The following is a 16,927-nucleotide window of genomic DNA, read 5'->3' on the forward strand; positions in this document are numbered from 1 at the left end:
TGTGCACGCCATAGAATGGGCTTTTAAAACAAAAAAAAAGAAAATCAATAGCCATATCGGCGGTTACAATTAATTGCTTTTATATAGCAATAAATTAAATACAGTAGGTCATTCATTTCCCTTCCTTTCACCCTCCGTCTGTCTTTCTTGCCTGCTAACCTGGCACACTGCCTTAAAATGAAATTACTAAATCTATTATAGCACAGATCTCCCTCTCCATGGCTCCTGCTCTCTATTATGCTTCAGTTAAGCATGTAACCTTTGCCCTATCGCCAGATTACGGTCAGATGGAGTTCACAGCCTCATTGCAATTATCCTTGACACTGGATTTGCAGGGTTGCTATCAGGCCGCCAATGACATGCTGCCTTTTTTTTTCACATTTGCCCACAGCATCGCACAAAGGTAGATTTTGGTGACATCAGCAGGGCCTATGAAATAAACACAATTGGTCATTAGAAAGCACAAAGCAAGTCTTAGCTCAGAATGCTTGAATGAAAGTAAAGCTCTGTGCTCTTAAACCCGGCACTAGAAGGTTTTAACAAAATTAAATTAAGATTAATTCATGAAATTAATAAAGATTAACAACTCCCAGTGCCAACTTTCTGCTCTCGCGCATTCAGACTCGGTCAGGAGTGTGTCGTCATCTGTCTTCTCTGCCATTGGTCGACTTTCTCCTTTGGTGCATTCTTTGACCAATCAGGTTGAAGGCTACCTCGAAGTAGAGAGCAGTGCTGCTGTAGCTGAGAATACCAAGGAAAGGAAGTTTCTGTTAGAGCACCTACTGTTACCCACTATCACAATAAATGGGCCTTCAACAGCCTCATTATCCAGAGTTTTGACCTTTAGGATTGGCTACAGCGTAACACAATTACCATTTTGGCTAATGTTCCACTTTTAAAGTCGTTCAGTTCAGCTTTAGTTCATTTTGCGTCATTTCACTTGACACCTGCATGTGGAAGGTGATCCATCACAATATTATTTATTTGCCTTAATTTTCTTGTCAGAGTTGTGCCGGTTTTGCAGCTTTGAGCGATGAGGCTTATCAGTGCGTCGCTAAAAATCTTCCATCATGCTGACTGAGTTTGTCAGAAAATCAAACTCAACACTTGAACAATGAAGCAGCAGCAGCTAATATTATGTGTTCAGTCATTGCACCCTTATAAGCCCAAACAATGCTGACAGACAATCAATAAAGCTACCTGAGCATGATAAATGTAAATGTTCAGTCGGTAATGTACCGGTACTCACACCACGGCAGCCTGTACCATATGGACAAAAGTATTAGTTCCAGTGAAGGGACATTGTCATGTTTTCAGCATGCCAATACATTCTAGACAAAACTAGTTCTGGAAAGGCCCATTTTCGTTCTTGCCTTAGTGCAAAAATCAAGGTCCATGAAGAGTTTTTTGTGGAGTGGAACTTGACTGGCCCGTACAGAGCCCTGACCTCAATCCAATCAGAAACCTTTGGAATGAACCGGACCTCGCTACTGAATTAAAGGTCAATAATTCCCACACAAACTCACACAAAAGCTTTTAGAATTCCTTCACGGATGATTGAAAATAGGATGTCAGAAAAGGGTCATAGTAGTGGGTGCACTGGGGAGGGTTCATAAAGGTAAAAATACTCATAAAATATTCAAATAAATATGGTGTCGCTACTTTTCGGATGTTCACCAATCGCGGGGGGTCTTGGAACGTAACAGCCACGATATACGACTCCTTAGGGAGGCATTGCTTACCTGCTCTGATCGGGAGGGAGGGAAGCACAGTGAAGGGGAGTGATGGTGGAGTCCTGAATCGAGGACATCCAGGAACAAGGAGATGATTTCTTTCTTTTAGGTCCAGCTTCTCTGGTGTTGACAAAACTCCCACATGACGCTGCATCTGTCTTCGCTTGTAAATTTTTTCTCCCCCTCTCTGTCTCTCACATCCGTCTGTCTAAAAGCAGAGCTGTCTCCCCAGATAGCAGCTGCCTTTCTATTTCTCTCTTCCATATCTCGCTGTTCTTATTTCTTCCGCTGTTTGAATAGCTTTACAGTTGCTTATGCGGTACTTTAGATTGCACAGCATTGCTTCCCTTTTCCTAGTTTTCCTGCACATGCATGCGTGTATATTCTCTCTGAGTTAAGTTAAGGAGTTTGTTTGCAGCATATTTTGCCTTTGAGCCGGGTGTAAGGTTGAGCAGTGTCAGGGAGGAGGATTCTTGTGCCCTACTTTCTTGGACGCAGGGGGACTGTCGGATGCTGCGATGGGGCCCTCTCACGTTTGATTCAGCTCATCAGGGAAGGGAGGATTAATTCTCTCCGGCTGTGTGCGGTTCTTGTGGTGATCGATATATCCAGTCGCCCTCTATTTGAAGGGGGGAGCACAACATGCTGGTTGTTTCGACAATGGGAGGGCAGCCACTGTGAAGTACCGTTAACAAAAAAAAAAAATACACAGCACATGAGAGGAGACTCAGGCCAAAGCTTAAGCAAGCAAAGTCAACCAAGTGATGTGCACGCAGGGTGAGGACTGGCATGGTTAAGTAGCCATGTTTGCGTTTGCGCTTCGCTGCATTGGTTTGTGCATCCAGATCTGGCTCCTGTGATATGCTTGCATGAGGATGATTATAAAGCGCTCAGTGCCTTTAAAGAAGAGCAGCAATCCGGTCCCTCGGGCTACAGAGGGTATGATAAAGACTGTGGGTCACAGTGGCAGACGGGATTGTCCGTGCCTCTGCCTGCTCAGAATTGATAAACAGCAGGAGCCTCCACGGGCGTGTCAGCACTCACACTAGTTTAACGTCAGCGCAAGCAGGCCTGTGCACCGCCGAGGTTGGACATAGGTACGGAGGGGTCGAGGATCCGAGCTAGGCAAACACACTATTAATCTCCCTGGGAATAAAAAGCAGCCACGCCACATTAACTGACAGTGAAAAGAGCAAGCTGGCAAAACAACATGACTGGGCCTGAGGACGGAGGGAGGGGTGGCGAGGTGTAGACGGAAAGCTAGATAAGGGGAATGGGAACGAGAGACAGAGAGGAAGGAGGGGATAAAACAGGAGCAAGCAAGATAGTCAAAGGAAAGATTCATGAGATTAAATGAACAATCAGACAGATTCTGTTTCAACATCACAAAATATTTTCCCCTCAGAGGCAAAGAGATTGGAACTGGAACAGCAGAAAAGAGAATTGTGTAGTGCAGAGGCAGCTGTAATACATCATATTGTTTGACTGTACTTGTACTGCCCTAACATTCTATCTAATAAATATATTCATCATCATCATCATCAGCCCATCCTCAGAGTGAGGTCATCCATTGTTATCTAAAAAGGTAGATAATGGAGAAGATTGCTGAATGAGTGAATCATCACAGGACTCGGATATTGACTGTAATTCATTGCAGGTGATTATCATTGACTCAAACAAATGAGTTTAGTCTTCATTCAAAAAGGCCAGAAGCTTCCGCTCCCATTCTGCTCGTTTCCAAGTACTGACTAATGCATGCTCTAATTTTGTTGTAATACGAATCACTGTTTCATATTTCATTAGGACTTCTCTATTTAAGTCGTCCCGCTGCACAGATTTGTCAGCTGATGTTGTTTGAGGAAGGGCCACGTCTGAGTGTTGACGGAACCATCACGGCCCCCCCAGAATTCATTTTCAGAGAACGAGAAAAAGACGTCTTTGGAGAATTTTGTCTTGTGATACTACTAATACAATATTTAAAATAAAAATCCTGAACAAAAGTACTTTTTTTTAGTTACATGCTTACTTAAATAAGACCAAGTATGTGTGCGTTTTCAACAGCATAGGTTGTGTATTCCTTGACACCTCAGCTTACTGCATTAACTCAAACGCTCCAGAATCCATTGACTGTCTCCGGTGGTGAGGCAGACACTTCAAGCACTTTATTTCACAATAGTGTTACTTCATCAGGAATGATGTGATATTTTGAATGTAGAATATGCTCCAACCTGCTCCACCACCCGCAGGGGTAGCTAGTTAATAGCCAACCATCAACCATCCAGGTGGTTTTCTGGCTCGTGGAACAAGCCCATTTTTGTCCCTTAGTCGCACAGACCATTGCAACCGCAGCAGAAGTCATCAGCCACATTTTCATGTGCTGCATTTCTGTTCTACAAAGTTCAGCATTGGCACCTCACAGCTGAGAAATACTAAGTTTAAAATCATTTTCACTAACGAATGCATGGCTGATTGATATGATTAATATTCTTTTTAACCAGATACAAACCCATTTTCTTTTATATTTGAACATCTACATGCAGAAATTGAAGATAAATTTTATTTTATTATTTACTGAGTTCATCCCATTATAGACAAGCATTACTGAACTAGCACTGTAGGATAGACACTAAAAACAAAATGGCCTTTAAGCTAGTTTGAAACCTCTGGGGGCATTAACGGCCACAAAAGCAGGAATAAAGCACCATTAATAGTTCTGGGCCCTTCACATCATTGTTTATAGCCATGTTGGCAGCTCTATGCTTAATCACAGAGGGGGTTAACGTTAAATGCTGACATCAGCATCCTAAAATCTTCAAAATAACATCGCTAACGTGCCAGTGTAAAAGATACAATATGCACAGTTTCACCCAGAGGCAATGCATGGATTCAAAGGAAAATAAACTCTCAGTCATGACTTATGACCCTCTGGAGGTGGCTTTTTCTGCAGACTGCGCCTGTGATTACTTATTTCCTCTGACAGGAAGGTCAAGCAATCGATTCAGTCAGGGGAGTTTTAGTTTTTGTTTGCAGCGCTACAGGAAAAACTGTATGTAAAAATAAATAAATAAATAAATACTTGAGCTATCTCTTTATCCAGATCCAAACTTCTATTTATTAAATGCCCAATCCTCACTTCAAATTTCAAAAAAAGTTCTCAATGAGTTTTTCTGTAATCTTGCAAACAAACAGATGCACGTGAATCTAATCTTTTTGGCAGAGAGTTAATAACAACTCAAAACACATTAGGTGGGCACTGCTCTTTCAGCACAGATCAAATGAAAGTGAAGTACTGATGCTCCAACAGCTTTTCAGCTTTTATCAAGGGTCGCTCTTCTCTTTGCCCACTTCTTGTGTTCGACATGTGTGCACATTTATGTACGTAAGGGAGGGCTAATATCATCCTCTTTAGTTTGTAAAGGACATTAAAAGGTTGTAGGTCTGATGGGAAATATCTAGCGATATGACTGGACTGATTTTTTTTTATGATTTATCCTCTCTTTTTCCAACAGGAGAGGTGCTTCGTCTCGGTAGGATGTCAGGCCACGCTGTAAATGGCGGTTGGTCATCCTGGAATTCCTGGTCCCAATGCAGCAGAGACTGCAGCCGGGGAATTCGCAGCCGCAAGAGGACCTGCACTAACCCTGAGCCCAGGTATGGAGGCCAGACCTGCCTGGGGCCAGCGCAAGAGTATCAGGAGTGCAACATCACGCCTTGTCCCGGTAAGAAATGCATGCATATACAAAATGCTAAAAGTCAATTTCTGTTACACACACACACACACACCCGCGCTAACTACACTTGCTCCGCTAGTTAAATAAAGATAACACCTGAGAATGTTTTCAGGAGCAGAAGTCTGTTCCTTTAACAGCTCTGTTTTACATTCAGACACTCAACGCATGCTTTCTCCTTGATTAATGTATAAAGAATTGCCCTGACAAAATGACTTACCAAATCATCAGGAGCCACAAAAGAAATCAGTTGCAGATAAGACTCAATTTACACCAGGAATCAAGGCAGTCCCCATGGCGCTCCGCTGTGTAATTACATTGCTGGGTAATTATGTACCCTGCCGTGGGAGGCCCATTCTGTTGTGGAAAGCCTTGAGACGATGCATTTTCGACAGTCGAGACAAAACGCAGGACAAGAGTGAGAGGAAGATTTCTGATTAGTAAAAGAATGCTCTGACAAGCTGTCTAAATGGAAATCTAGTTCTTGCTTTTGCATAGAGTACACCTGGTCCCCAGCACAGGCATCGAACAGGCAAGCGTCTCGCGTGATTAATAGCCAAGCCCCATTGAGCAGGGCTCAGGTATCCCACTAAAAACCTGGATCTCCCCATCATCTTCAGCAGCCGCAATCTGTCTTCATAGCTGCCTGCCCTATCCATATGCGAGCAAAACAGCACAAGCGTGTGAACGGTCGTCAATAGTATTTTTACAGCCTCCTAATTCATTCATTAAAAGTGAGCGTCATTCGTCTCTCAAAGAGTCGAGCGCAGCATCTAGCAGGGTAAGTCGCTACCAGCTGTAATCTCAGATGAAGATTTCGGATGGATCTAAAAGCATCAGATGTGTTTTATTCAAGAGGGCTCTGCCACAGGCGTTCCCCTGGAGTCAAGTGTTGAGGTTTACTTTGACACATGCAGTACGCTTACTGTGCTACAGTGCTTGCATAGTTATTACATCTCACCCCCACCCCCCAAAGGAACTGGTTCAACCGATCCTGCTGAATAGCAATGAATACTGATGCAAACTCAATTAACACCGCACTGAAAGTGAGATATCCTTGAAAGGTTGGCAGACCATGCTGGTAGACCAATTTTAATTCTCCTGTGGTTAATCCAGTGGCTTTTTTTTTATCTGTTATTGGACTCTGGAGGAGAAGGAGAAAATATGTGTCATCCTTACCAATCTATCCGGTATGGAAACAAATGAGTATACGTGTTTTTCTTGTGCCTGCACCTGAGATGAGACTATCTGTCATCGACCGCCACGAATCGACAACCATGTCACTTTGTGATAGAGAAATTACACAGAGATGACAAAAAAAAAGCATCGCAACTTCAGTTAGCTGCAGCGTGCTGGCAGCCATCATCGTGTCTTTAAAAGCCGGTCTGTAGCACGTCTGAAAAGGACGAGCTTCTGCCAGTAGACTTTTATCCCGATGATATTTACTTCCTCTGTGATTCAGCCAAAGATTCCCCACATTGTATTGCTCTCTCTCCCCCCCCCCCCCCCCCCCATCACGGCTGATTCATCTATTTATATCGTCTTTGTGTGCTGATACTGTCATGGATTTTCACATCCTTAACTGGGTGTTGTTTGCCACTTGGCACCCCATGAAAAGAGGAACAACAACAACAAGTGGATTGTGATGCCTCATTTATCTTTATTAATCAGAGGAAAGATGGTTGAGTTCTGGAGGAGGGGGGGGGGGGGGGGGTCAGGCATTTGCTGGAACAGCTGGGCGAAGCACACTTCCTGCCACCTCAAAACACTCACACACACACACACACATTTAGTAATTACTCCATCTTCACGCGTCATGCATCATTGTTTGAAACGGCTTGGAATGACTTCCAATTACTAGATTTTCACAATAAATTGTCTTTTGAAATGGCCTGGAACCTAAATCCTAGAAAACAGGAAAGCTTTTTTCTTGGAGATCAGGAAACCGTGAACTTTAACTGCATCTTTATGTACCAAAGAACCTTGTACTTCTGTATCATTAAAAGCAACACTGATATTCCGGTTTAGTGGATGGTAGCTGGTCATGCTGGTCTTCATGGTCCAAGTGCTCTGTGACATGTGGAGGGGGGCACTACATGAGGACGCGGACCTGCAGCAACCCTCCACCGGCTTACGGTGGGGACATCTGCCTGGGTCTGCACACTGAGGAGGCGCTGTGCAACACGCAACCCTGTCCAGGTACACACACACACACACACACACTTCAGCGATAAGCAGCTGACTTGGCCACCAATCTGTCACAGGACCATTGCTTATTTTCTTTAGTTCAAGCAAGACTAATGTGCAGCTGAGGTTACACACAAACTGTATTTATGGACACACACACTTGGCCACGCTGTGAGATACTGTCATCGCCTTTTCCAGAGAGCTGGTCCAGCTGGTCAGAGTGGTCCCACTGTGACTCCAGCGGAGCCCAGATGCGTGTGCGTCATTGTGATGTCCTGTTTCCTACTGGAAGCCAGTGCTTAGGAAACAACAGCCAGACAAGGACATGCGCTTCTGACTCTAATTTTATTCCAGGTGATCACACACACACACACACACACACACACACACACAGACAGTTGTGTCTTTTCTTCAGGAGAGTCTTTGGCACTCATGTATGACTTAGCACACAGATTCTAGCACACACTCATCCTGCGCTGCCATATGCCCGCAGTGGTAATTACTTTTCCTTCCAAGAATTCTGCGATAATCAAATGCATTACTGTTCGCTCTGAGGTGCTCTCTGCAGGTCAGAGGGCAGGTTCATTGTCAGGGCAGCGCTTTTGGGGATAGTTGGGATTATTGTCTTGCCCAAGGACTCCTGAGTGCAGCAGGTGATTACATGGGGGGGGGGGGTGAACCCAGTTGCTTCACTTAAGGGCAGTCTAACTACTCATTCCAACAACCCTGCTGCTATATTAGTTTTATTATGAGCCTAAGAGTCTAGTCAGGCCATGCAAAAAGCTCTTACACCAGCAGTTTTACTTTTTCTAAATGGTCCCTGTATGCTATTTTCTGTACCAAGTCATATACATAAGCATGTAATGCATTTGTAACTATTTATGGATTCAGTCATCATTTACCCTTTCAGAATGCAACCTTTTTCATAAAATCTAAAAGTAATGTCAGCGTTAATTGTAGTGTAATTCTGTTGCTGTAACTGTAGCTATTTGTTTTTATATTCAGCCTTATTCCTATGCCAAATGTCCCTGTTATTTATCTTTATCATATTTGGTCAAAATATTTGCTAGGACTTGAATCAAAAGCACTGGAAAAACTGATTTTTACAATATTGATGAGAGCAGATCTGGCAGTATTAATATGTTGGTGCCAAAACCAATTAAGATCTAAATTATGTATTTATTTCCAAAACTATCCTGTATTTACACTAAAATAACTGACGGGAAGAAAATAAAATCAATGCAACAAGTGAGTCCAAACTTTTAGCATCCACAAGCTGAACCCACAGACACCATTAGTATTGATATCTGCTTAGACAAGCATCGCCCTATTGACAGCTGGTAATGCAAGACGCTCCGGAGCATCGATCTTCACAACGCAGAGATCATTAAACGCCTCCCCTGCAACAAAGGCTTGTGTTATTTACATTGTATCCAGTACAGTTGCTTCGAAGTGTTTGTATGTGTCTGGAAAAAAGTTACATGGAGTGTTTGAACTTAATGGCTTATTAAGTATTAGACAGAATAAACGTTCGATTAAAGGAAAAATGTGTAACCTTTTCTTTATTAATTAACAGGGATTTAATAGACATGTAAAACTCTTTACGGGTCTCCATAGAGTCAACCATTTCTTTATACCTTACCATCCATCCCCGTTAATGGAAAAGGTAGTGCATTAAGGTTCATTAGCAATGTCTTGTACTTCATTTCCTCTAATGAGAGCTGATGCGTTTCATGCACCACTCCGGGTTGCCACAGCCTTGATTAGCTCATTTGAGTTTTTATGATAATTTGTTTCATATTGAGCACAGCTTTCATCTGCACACTCACCTTCAAGGGTACAATTTGTCATGCTAACAGGAGAATATGTGAGCATGGTTTGGGCTCTAATTCTGCTGCCTTTTGCTGTTTCTTCTCCTTCATCAGAAGTCTCGATTGCACGCTCCAGCCAAGAGGAGAGGCGCTGTGGAGGTAGTTTTTTTTTCTCTATGTGTGTGTATTGAGCGATATATGGGAGGACAACACTTGGCATTGCAAATGTAAAGCATCTTTGGCACAACTTTCCAATCCTCCTTAACGGCATATAAACCGAGCTACCATGAAGATCACATCTGGGGGGGGGAGTCACAGCTGCACTATTGGTAAATAGGATTTCCTTGCCTTGATGTCTTGAAAGCATAGAATTATTTCATCTATATATTAAAAATCTATTTCTAGGAAGCCAACGGCCTCGATTGCTCAAGTTGCAGCTGGAGATTTAGGAATCATTAAAAATAATTCTCAACAGCCCAGCCACAAAAATCCAGATATGAGGATGAGCTGACAAAAACCATGCACTCATCTGAATTGCATGCATATCAACTAGCCTCGTGAAGAGAAGTAAGGTTTGGAAACCTTCTTGCAGTCTGTTCTGGGCTTCTGCAGCCTGCAGACGATGCTCGGGGTAAAGAAAATTATTATTTTCTACCACAGAATTATTTCGAACATAAATGAAAGCCAGCAGAGAGCTGAAATCATTATGAAATGGTGTTTTTATTGTGCAACTGATAGCGAACTTATGTCTCAGCTGGTTTATGCCTCTCCAGTGAAACATAATGTTCAGTTTGTGTCTAAATTATGATAGAACCAGTGGGGATTTGTTTTTGCATTAGGCTGCCATTATTGTGAAAGAACAATTTTTCTATTTACCATGAATAATTAAAAGATGTTTTAAGTGCTTTTTAACTGTCCCTAATAGTAATATAGTAGAATATAATAATCTTGTAAAAAGCATTATTTTTCTCTATTAATGTATTAATATCATCAATCTCTTTAAATGACATAGCAGGAAGTCACCCACAAGAATTTCAATGTAAATTAGAACGGCACTCAATTGAGCACATTCTTCCATCAAGGTTGAACAGTCCCTTTTAATTCAATTAAACCATAATCCAAATTCCGATTTATGTGCACTACAGAATGGCTGCCCTCAGGATCTGTCCAAGCAAGAGAAAGAAAAACAAAACATGGATCCATTTCATGTAATTGATTAAAATGCTCTCTTTTACCCCAAACTGTCAAAGTAAAGGACCAGCCACCTTGGGTGTTGGATCTGCTCGAGGTTTCTGTCTGTTAAAAGGCACAATGTCCTCTCGCTACTCTGTCCGTGTTCTTGCTTGTGGGGAATGTTGGGTCTCTGCAGAATAAAGTCACTTTGTGATTTGGTGCTATATGAGTAGAACTAGACTTGACCTGCTTCCTGTAAACTGAACAGAATCATCTTTGCTCTCTCTTTCCTTTCTTTCCCTTCTTCTTCCTCCAGACTTCAACCTCTTCCACATGATTGCCGTGGGACTCAGCAGCTCCATCCTCGGCTGTCTGGTCACCCTGCTGGTCTACTCGTACTGCCAGCGCTACCAACAGCAGTCGCACGACGCCACTGTCATCCACCCCATCTCGGCCGCCCCGCTCAACACCAGCATCACCAACCACATCAATAAGCTGGACAAGTACGACTCGGTGGAAGCCATCAAGGTCTGTGGACGGGGTTGCTCTGCATTCACTGAGTTTGGGATATTTCCTTGCAGTTAATGTCATATTGAGTCAGTGAGCAAGTTGTTTGCTTTGTCAGTCGTGATTAAATACACTTGCTGCATGACTCTCACCGTCACACCACTTTCTGTCGCACACTATTGCTCTCACGTCGCGTAGCAGATAAGCAGTTAAGCGTACATTCTCTCTTCGTTTGTGTTCTGCTGTGTGTCTCAGTGTGTGACTGTCCTGTGTCGGTGTTTATACACTGCTTCCTCATGGCATAATAATGCAATTACTTGTTAATGTGTTGGTGCTGGAGGTAATTAGCGAGGGCGCTCTGCGTCCCTGTGTTTTTCCACTAATTCAGGCTCTGTGTGTCATTATTACGTGCTAAAGTGCAGCAGCCATGCGCACCAGAGCCGGTGCCAGAGATCCGGCTACTCTCATCATGCAGAAAGCCTCTTATCCACTGACACATCAGGCCTTCAGTGAGAGACTGAGCTGGTGATTAATGCTCGTCCAGAGCCACTTGGAAAGTAGACTTAACTTCCGAAAATTCAAAGCTTAGACAATGCCAAGATGTGATTGGACAATTTCCCCTCAGGGGAGAGATTTAGTGGATGTTTCGGTCATCCTTCCAAGCTTTACACTACTAGATCATAGTGTAGACGTCACTATAAAGTTGATTTTACTGTGAAACGAAAGAATTTTAGTTTTCATTCTGCTCATGTTTTTATATCAGTCTCAGATATGCATTATAAATTAAGTTAACTCTTAATTTACGAAAGCATTTCAGACATATTAAAATGCCACGGAGAGATCGGATCCTCTGCCTCAGAGCAAACACTTCTGAGTCTGCCGTAATTTCATTGTGTGCTAAAGGTGTGAAAAGCGTTCATCAGTCATGCAATTAGAGTCGAGTGCAAGGAGCATAAATCATTTAGGTCCGTTGCAGATTCGGGTGAATATGAATATAGGAAATGTATGGGAAATACAAAAGGAGCTGCACCAAAACATGAATGCTGCCACTTTTTTCTAGCCGTCACTCTGTGAGCCTAAACGGTTCGGATGATGCTGTGAGTTTTCAGTCATTAAGTGTGCAGAACCATGATATGCCTCCTTCCAGTGTTTATATGCAGGAATGATGAACACCTAATGCCATACTTTTGGCTCAAATCCTGATGATCCCAGTCGTATTATTATGTGCAATGTATCATAGATGCTGGTTTGTTGGCCAACTGGTGTTTTTCCAGCAGTCTGGTTTATGATCACAAACTCATCACCATTAAACTGCAGTTTTTTGTATAGTTATCACATTTGCAGGCTTCCTGTGAAACAGAATGCGGCTTTCTTTGAGGGTGACTCTTGCCCATTCGTCTCCTCCCTGCAGCCAGACGTGTCAGTACTCTTGCCCTTGGACGACCCCGCCATGCACCAGCCTCTCTCTTCTAACATGGGGGTGTCCATGCGTGGCCTGGAGATTTTCTACTAACCACTGACCTCTGACCTCTACAACATCCCGCCTCTTGCATCCCCAACAAGCTCTTTGACCCCAACCACCACCACTTCCTCTTCCCCCCCCCACCGTGCCCTGCCCTTGCACTCCCCGTGGCACTTCCTGTGTGTGGCAGGTTGGAGTACAGACTCTAGTTTCTCTTCATCTGCTCAGACCCCTCCATCCCCCCCCTTCTCCCTCCTTGCTTGTGAGAAGGCACTGTACCCCCCCCCACCACCACTTTATTTCTTTCTCTTTCAACAAGTGCCTCCATTTGCATGCGTTTTTTGTTTTTTATGTTTGTCTTCTTGTTCTGTCCTCCGCTTTCGCTTAATGGTTTGATTTGATGGTTTGAGAATGATGGTGATGCCGTTCCAAAAACGGTCCGCTGTTACCTCTCTGTCACCAATGCCGCATTACAGTTTCGGCAAATGTTGTTTGCTGCAAGGAAAACTCAAATGTGATCATTCTTAAGCCAATTAAAGAGTTTTCGGTTGCAAAGACAAATTAGATGATGCTAACAAGCATCTCAGCACAGCTGTTTAAAAGCAGCCATGGGGCCACCTGCTGAGATCTTCCTGGAGTGTTGATTATACGCCCTCTGGAGTAAAAATGCTAAATACATAAGGTTTTTTTTTGTCCAGCACACTCTTTCCCTATCAGTGTCTGTTATAAGCATCCATCAGCAACAAAAGCTGCATTATCTAGTGTTCAAATACACGGCCCCGAGGGATTCCCCGCACACACTTTCCACGACAGACTGCATATGAGCGCATCCGTTTTGCGAGTAGCTGATGCTGTATTGAGCACAACATGAGAAGCTCATTCCGTGTCGACTGTGTCACACGGAGACGGAGACGTGCCCCCCCCCCCCCCCCCCCCATGCCTCTTCCTTATTGGTTGATAGAAAATAGCCTTTTTTGATAGATTTTTATGGTTTAGATTGTCCTCGAGGACCAACAATCTGAAGAGCATAAAAACTGCTGATGCTGTGTATTAGGGATGACAGAGGTGGACATACGGACGCGCATCAAAATAATGCAGCACTGTGGTGGCTTATCATTTCTCCTGCCTGCTTGGAAATGCTTTGACCTTGCTCTGTGAAATGTATGTTTCGTTCACTGAGCGGCCTCCCATTAATTTATGTTGCTCTTTTTTTTTTCCTCTTGTTTGGGTTGGGTGGATTTGCTTTTATCTTGCCATCTGGGCTGAATAATCACTTGATCCATGTGTCGCAAACAAGTCCATACTGACTCATCTCCTTTTCTCCTGTCCATCTTTTTTCTTTTTTTTTTATCCGCAGGCCTTCAACAAAAACAATCTGATTCTGGAGGAAAAAAATAAGTACTTCAACCCTCAGCTTGCCGGAAAGACCTACACCAACGCATACTTCACCGACCTCAACACGTACGATGACTATTAACCCTCAATTCAGTCCTTTCGACTCCGCACAAGGCACATCATCCCTATCATCTCACTGTATTCTATTTTTGTGACTCCGTGCTTGGGATAGTCCCACTCTGAGACTGCTGGCATACAAACACAGACACACACAGTGTTGCCAACAGAGGAGAATACCCATTTTCTCTCAGGTGCCTTGGGGTACACTTGGAGTGTTCTTTTTTTGACTCTCACTGAGATACAGGCAACTGGATTTCCCACATGTGGACAAAATGGGGAAAAAGAAATCAACTCACCGAGACTGTGGGAAATGTAATCCCTTATGACTCTCCTGTGATGCCTCCAAAACAGACCTGTATTTGTAACGATGAGAAATAACCACGAAACTGCTTTGCATGATTTCATCTGACATGTTTCATTTTGCATGATTGATTGCATTCCAAGTTTTGGTACATGCAAGCAGCCTTTTTGTTGGTCTTAAATTTGCGACTGGTTTTGGAGGTCATAAAAATAGAGACCGTGGCAATGCCTGATGGCATTTACTGCTGCTGTAATCTCCAGATGGATCCCACCCCAGTCCTCCAATCAGGATGTAGATATTTTAATTCTGTGGTCATGTTTGTTTTTCTTAATTTTCTTTCTGTTAACGGGCTTTAGCAGCTAGCAGTGATTGAATTTCTCTGTAAAACATTTTTTTTTTTGCTGTCGATGGGTAGATAGGCTTCAAACGTCCTGTACAAAACATATGTCTGTAGTTTTTCTAAATACATTTATTCAATGTTTCAAATGTAGAAAGAATAAAACATTTCTTTTTTGAAAAAAAAAAACAATGTGTGAATTCTGAAGAGTAATGGGGAATATCCATATCAGCCTGCTTCAAGTTCAGTTGTTGTCACCGTACTTTTTCTATTTTTTGTAAAAATAAAAAAAAAACATGTTTTTGAATTTTGATAGTGTTCGCTATTCTATTGACTTTTGATTTAAATATGTGTTGGATGTTAATGCTATTTGCTGTACGGACGGAGTGTAGCAAAGTCTATCCTGAACCCCAACTGGAGTGCTAACCATGTGCTATAGATGAAATCCATTCATCCACTTTCTGTTCAGAGTGTATAACCGATATTAGTTTACTCGGTGGCTCAGTCGCAACTAACTCTTTTTACATGTTTTCTTGTGTTACTGTGCATAAATTAAAGAACGCTTCGTACACCACAGACTTGTCAGAGTGTGAGTGATGCGGTTTGCCTTTTCCTCCTTCAAGTTTCATTTTCTTTGCTTTATGGCACCAAGGCAGCGTCAAGCTGGAGGGAAAGCAGTGATATAAAGTCTCCTCTGTCCACCGTGGTTTGCTATGACAACTTCAGAGACTTTGATATTTTTCCAACAAAGCCCTGTAGAACCACAGCATCATTAGCACACACCAGCACTTCATAAATCACTCAGAATCAGACTGGAAGAAACGGGCGGACTCCCTCTGCCAGTTTTTTTTTAAAAAGAAGTCTTCAGCGAGGCCCTGCGGTGACTAATGGCATTGGCAGCAGCAGAAGGATACCTGAAGGATACAAATGGCATGAGGCAGCGAGGTAAAGGTGGAGAGGGACGCTGTCTAAAGTCCAAACTCTAATCTGTATGAGGGGGTACAATACCACACGCCATGCTGTTCTCCATCAACCTTCAACCTGATGTCCCATCTGTGTGCAGAGGATAATGGAAAGAGTGTTATTAATCACCACACTCTTTATTTGGCACAGGGAGGGTGCTGATGCAGTCCGGTGTACGATCCAGCGCTGTCTGGTTGCAGAATCAATCTCTCGACCTTAAATTGAGAAAATAGAGATCTCTACATGGACACAAGGGAAGTAAATTATGACGTGTGTTTGTGCAAGAATGCAAGTTAAGGTTGGAAAAGGCAGGATACTGTCTTTTTTGCCCATTGTCTAACAGGAAAACGTTCCACATTGACCTCGCAAATCTTGATTGATGAATAATTAATGGCTTCACACATAATGAACATTTCCCACACACACACACACACACCGTGCACACACAACCAGCAGATTCATCAGTCTGCAAATTTGTCAGCAACATGAGCTATGCAGCGGCAATCAGTCAGACACGAATGACATTCCTCTTTGACAGCAGAGGCCGGAGACAATGAATGACTCCCAAAGTGGCATTTAGGGTCTACTAAAGGTCACAGCTAAAGGTTGTAAGAGCAGGGCGTGTGCCTGTCAGGGAGCAGTGAGAGCGCTTGTAAAGAAGTCAAAGGGGCATAAGGTGTTGCCTGATGGATGGGGTGGGGTATAGACAGAATCTTGTTTATAGGAGGTGTTGTGCTCACAACAACTTTGTTGCAGGCTGAAATATCCTAAAATCTTGTGGATGGATTGCTTTTTTAAAAGTTTTTGTCAGCATGTTCTCCAGAGGATGAAACACATAGACTTTATGGATCCTTTCACTTTTTCTTTACAAAGCATTTGCACATACTTTCTTCCGTTATTTGTAGTTCCTGGATGATGTGTCATGGGTTACATCGCCCCCTGTATTCTTGGGGTGGGGGGGGTGGGCTGTACAGTATGTTATTTCTGAGGCGACATTGCACTGTGCCACAGTTACATTGTAGTACATGCAAAGTCAGGCAGTGTCAACTCAAATAAAAAATGCCAGATTACAAAACCTTTGCATAATCTCTGCATGCACTGTTTATCACTTTAAATTTGTGTTGTTTTAGTCTTCTACTACTTGAATTTTATGTTGTTACTAAACACAAGACGCAGCAGCGATCCTAAGCTCATTGTGTAGCCACTATGCAAGGACAATTCTATTCTATTCTATTCTAACCTAAGATAACGCATTAATTGAGAATTCTAT

The 16,927-nt window shown here is 42.9% G+C and overlaps 1 protein-coding gene across 1 annotated transcript in view; it reads left to right on the plus strand.

Annotated features, from left to right (window-relative positions):
• Positions 1-14,078, plus strand: part of sema5a (sema domain, seven thrombospondin repeats (type 1 and type 1-like), transmembrane domain (TM) and short cytoplasmic domain, (semaphorin) 5A) — a 71,650-nt gene extending 57,572 nt beyond the window's left edge. The window contains exons 16-21 of the mRNA XM_068747893.1: positions 5,243-5,452; positions 7,490-7,660; positions 7,847-8,002; positions 9,574-9,618; positions 10,949-11,160; positions 13,959-14,078. Coding sequence (XP_068603994.1) covers positions 5,243-5,452; positions 7,490-7,660; positions 7,847-8,002; positions 9,574-9,618; positions 10,949-11,160; positions 13,959-14,078 — 914 coding nt within the window. The remainder of the gene's footprint in view (positions 1-5,242; positions 5,453-7,489; positions 7,661-7,846; positions 8,003-9,573; positions 9,619-10,948; positions 11,161-13,958) is intronic.
• The last annotated feature ends 2,849 nt before the right edge of the window (positions 14,079-16,927 follow it).

Source organism: Brachionichthys hirsutus, chromosome 14 (genome assembly GCF_040956055.1).
Source record: "Brachionichthys hirsutus isolate HB-005 chromosome 14, CSIRO-AGI_Bhir_v1, whole genome shotgun sequence".
NCBI lineage: Eukaryota > Metazoa > Chordata > Actinopteri > Lophiiformes > Brachionichthyidae > Brachionichthys > Brachionichthys hirsutus.